Source organism: Zeugodacus cucurbitae, chromosome 4, assembly GCF_028554725.1.
Source record: "Zeugodacus cucurbitae isolate PBARC_wt_2022May chromosome 4, idZeuCucr1.2, whole genome shotgun sequence".
In the NCBI taxonomy this organism is placed as follows: Eukaryota; Metazoa; Arthropoda; class Insecta; order Diptera; family Tephritidae; genus Zeugodacus; species Zeugodacus cucurbitae.
Genome location: NC_071669.1, coordinates 61,307,585 through 61,311,454, shown reverse-complemented (window position 1 = coordinate 61,311,454; position 3,870 = coordinate 61,307,585). Strand labels below are relative to the sequence as shown.

The window sequence follows — 3,870 nt, the reverse complement described above, 5'->3', positions numbered from 1 at the left end:
GTTGATTTGAGGCGAAATTGAAACCAGAGCACTTTGGACAAGGTGAAAATGGTGAGAAATTAATTGCTTAAATAAATATATACAAATGTACTGTTAACTGCAGAGATTGCTTTCTAGACAAATCTCAAACGAAATTGCGTAAATAATTTCGTAGAAAACCACTAAACCTTAAATACAATTGTCAAAGTGTTAAGGCGAGCTAATGAACCAGCTGTTTGGGGTTACGACCTTTGATTAAATTGATTTTTGAACTTCAAAATTGGATTTTATTGTAAGAGAGTGAGAATTTCGCATTTGTCATGGCTGAGTCAACGAACAAGCAAATACGAGAAGTCATGACGAAGCTGCAAATACAAAAATCGCATATTACTATATAGGAAAGAAGAAAAATGGAAATACCTTTATCTTAAAGCTTTCTGCTGTATAAAGGTGAGGAGGTGAGTTCACTTTTCAATAAACTAGAAAAAATTATAGAGAAATGGGTAATGGAGATTTTCAAAATCTCTCCACATGTTGAGAGTTTTTGGAATCTTTTCAAAAGTAAAGAGTGGAGATTTTAGAAAACTTTCCTAAAATAAGAAGTGGATATTTTGGAAATCCCTCAAAATATTTACGTATATCCAGGAAACACCGTTCCCTCCTCTTGAACTTTGATGTTTCCGAGTACTTCCTCATATAGAGAATGGGTAAATTTCTGAAAACTTCTGGAGAATCCGGAAATTTTCTTCAAACAAGAAGAAATTGCTTACAATTTCTTTAAGTACATATGGGAAGTGGAAGTGGAAGCGATGCAACATGTACCAGAAGTCGATGCCGCGAAAAGCTCGTGCCGCAAGAAAGACCTTCATATTGCCAACCTCTTACGTGCAGACATACAGACATATGTCAACTGGTGAAATTACAACAACAAACCATCATAACAACAAGCAACTAAATACATAATAAACGCCGACAGACACGCTGTGTCGACACTGCTAACGGCGGCGGCCGACCTTGACAGTGAAATTGTAATGGAAATCCGCAATGCGCATTGACGCGCGTCACGTCTGTTGCCCGCAAATTGCGAAGCCAGCAAAATGTAAAACCATATAAAATAGCAATAAATTCATATGAAATAAATATTATTGCTGAAGTTGCAAATAAGCAGGCACATGCGAAGAGTGCGACGAAGTGCAAACAAATTACACATAAAGAGTTCAATAAATTAAATTAAACAAGCTTACTTAATACTTGCGTGAATTCCTCGCTAAATATTCACCAAAAATAAAAAAATGTGGACGCGCTGCCTGCTGCTTACAGTCTTCGCACAGTGTTTGTGGTCCAACGTGGCTGCGGTCAAATACGACAATGCGTACAGCAGCGCTGAAGCGGTTGCCGCACCGCCTGCCGTCACCTCGCTACAATGGACCGGTGGACAGTTCGAGTTTCCCGGCTCCTCACGTTCGCTTTTCCGCAGTTCGGGCAAGTACATCTCGAAGAATGTGATTGCGACTCGTGCGCAAATAGTGGGTGACACGGTGTTTTTGGCATTACCACGTTACAAACACGGTGTACCGGCGACGCTTGTGAAAACCACACTTAAACCGGGCGCATGTCAAGCCACTTTTTCACCATTTCCTTGCTGGGATATGCAGGATGATAGTACTTGCAAAGGTTTCCAGTCAGTAGTTGACTTGGTGGTGGACCAAAATGAGGTGCTCTGGGTGTTAGACACCGGCATTGTGAATACACTCGAGACGCCGGAACGCAAATGTACCGCCAAAGTGGTGGCGCTCTCAGTGAAGACGGGCAAAGTGTTGAAATCCATTTCATTGGAGGGTCTAACATCACCGAACTCGCGTTTACAATATGTCGTGGTGGACTATGCACCTGACGGCAGCTGCTTCGTCTATGTCAGTGATGCAGCGAATCGTGCCATCATCGTTTATAATCTACAAGCCGATCGTGGCTTCCGTGTGGTGCTGCCGAAGGCGGTAGCTTCTGGTTGCAGAGCGCGTGATGTGCTCTATATTGCGCTAATACGCAAACATTGTGGCACAACGGAGCTGTACTTCACCTACTTGAGCACGAACCGACTCTTCTCGCTACAATCGGAGTATTTGCGCAGTGGCGTGGCCGATGGTCGCATACTGGGTAAGTTGTGGTTAAAGGCATGACTTGCTGATCGCCTTTATAATTCTTTATTTCAACATTAAATTTACAGATTTGGGCAAGAAGCCTTCGCGCATGGTTATTATCGGCACTGATAACGGCTCGGCAATTTTCTTCCGCAATGAAGGCGACGCAGAGGTCTATCGCTGGGACACATCCACTGCATTTACGGAGACGAACTTTAAGCCTGTCTACCGTAGTGACACCTGTCAACTGGCAACGCATGCTGTGCCCGACTACAAGCGCAATACGATGCGTGTGCTGCAGAGCAATTTCCCGGATTATATGCAGAATCGTGTGGGTTGCGGTGCAATACAGCAATTATCCGTTATGCAAGGTTGTTGGTAAGGCAGCTTTCTGCAGAAAGAGTAGGAAATTAAAAATTATATTTAAATTACTGCAATTAGTTGATGAGGTTGAGAGTGGTAGTGTCGGATAATGTTAAAAGCTTGAGTTTATGAAGAAATCTCCGTTTAAGAAATATCCGGCTTAAGGAAAAGAGTGAAGTGAAATGAGTTTGAAGTGTTCAGATGCAGAGTTTCACTTGTTAATAATAATTAAAATTTAGACTGTTCGGTAAAATAGATTAGCTTAATCTTTATATTTGTTTTATATTGGTGTTGGGTAGTCGTAGTATTTAAGCTTTTAATCTTTAAGTATTTAAAACTGAACTGGAAATGTGTTTCTCATTAACGTTATTAAAATTAATATCATAACTATTTTTTATTTTTATTTAAGAAAGATAACAATATTGTACAGTGTTACCTCAATAAAATTATTTTTTATATAATGTGAAAACAATATATTCAACTTAATGTGACTTTTTGATGCCTTAGTAGATTTCATAGGTTCAATAGGGTTCAGGAATCAAAATATTTCCAATTTTAGTTTAATTTATGTCCTTGAGAAAATAGCTGGAAGAGCTAAGGAACCTAAATTTACTTTATAATAAATTGCATATAATAAATAGACCCACTTATGCAAGATTCTTTTTTTTAGATACATTTTATTGACTATTCGAGCAAAATTTTCGACAGTCGTTCGATCGAATGTACCAGGAACATAATAATGTAATCATAATGTAACTAAAAAATCCGGAAGGTTTGAAAATAAATACTATTGTGAAATAATTTTCTCATTCCCGGAAATATCGTTGATAAATATATTAATACAACATACTTCTCCTAACCAGTACGGATATAATATAAAATAACGTGAATATATTATTTCGCTTTAGATCTGGAAAGTATAGACTTCTCTCTGGATGGACTGTGCTGAGAAGTTCTTTTATAATTTGCTGATCTAGTTTTCACCGGACAATTTCCAGGTTCCAAAACTAGTGGTCAGTGGATCTTTCAAACGTCACATACTAAGAGAGAGAGAAAGAGAGAAATAGAAAGGATGAGAGACCGGAGACAGAAGAGATATTGAGAAACATAAAGAAAGGAGGAAGGTATAGATATAGCTTCTGATTGTCATATACCAATGCTTAGCCGGGTATTGTGTATTTGGAAATTATCTGAAAGAAAATAAGTTTTTAAACTGAAAAGAGGGTTGCATTCTCTTCGCGGATAATAAGAAATTGCCATAATTTCGAGTAATAAAATTTAATGACTTTTCGAAACATATTTGAATACTTATATACGAGTACACCGTATCTATATTCATACTTGAACCTTCGACTATTTGTGCATTAGTATATATGTAGTTGCGTGTGAC

At 38.4% G+C, this 3,870-nt stretch overlaps 1 protein-coding gene across 1 annotated transcript; it reads left to right on the top strand.

Annotated features, from left to right (window-relative positions):
* The first annotated feature begins 1,054 nt into the window (after positions 1–1,054).
* On the top strand, positions 1,055–2,647 carry LOC105212517 (major royal jelly protein 1). Its single transcript, XM_011184526.3, has 2 exons — positions 1,055–2,133; positions 2,204–2,647. The coding sequence occupies exons 1-2, from the start codon at positions 1,272–1,274 to the stop codon at positions 2,497–2,499; spliced, it is 1,158 nt and encodes a 385-aa protein (XP_011182828.2). The 5' UTR covers positions 1,055–1,271; the 3' UTR covers positions 2,500–2,647.
* Positions 2,648–3,870: the final 1,223 nt, after the last annotated feature.

Excerpts from the sequence above, each read along its gene's own strand:
- LOC105212517 (XM_011184526.3), top strand. The coding sequence starts at position 1,272 with ATGTGGACGCGCTGCCTGCTGCTTACAGTCTTCGCACAGTGTTTGTGG. Across the intron at positions 2,134-2,203 it reads GGCCGATGGTCGCATACTGG|ATTTGGGCAAGAAGCCTTCG; the intron begins GTAAGTTGTGGT and ends TTAAATTTACAG.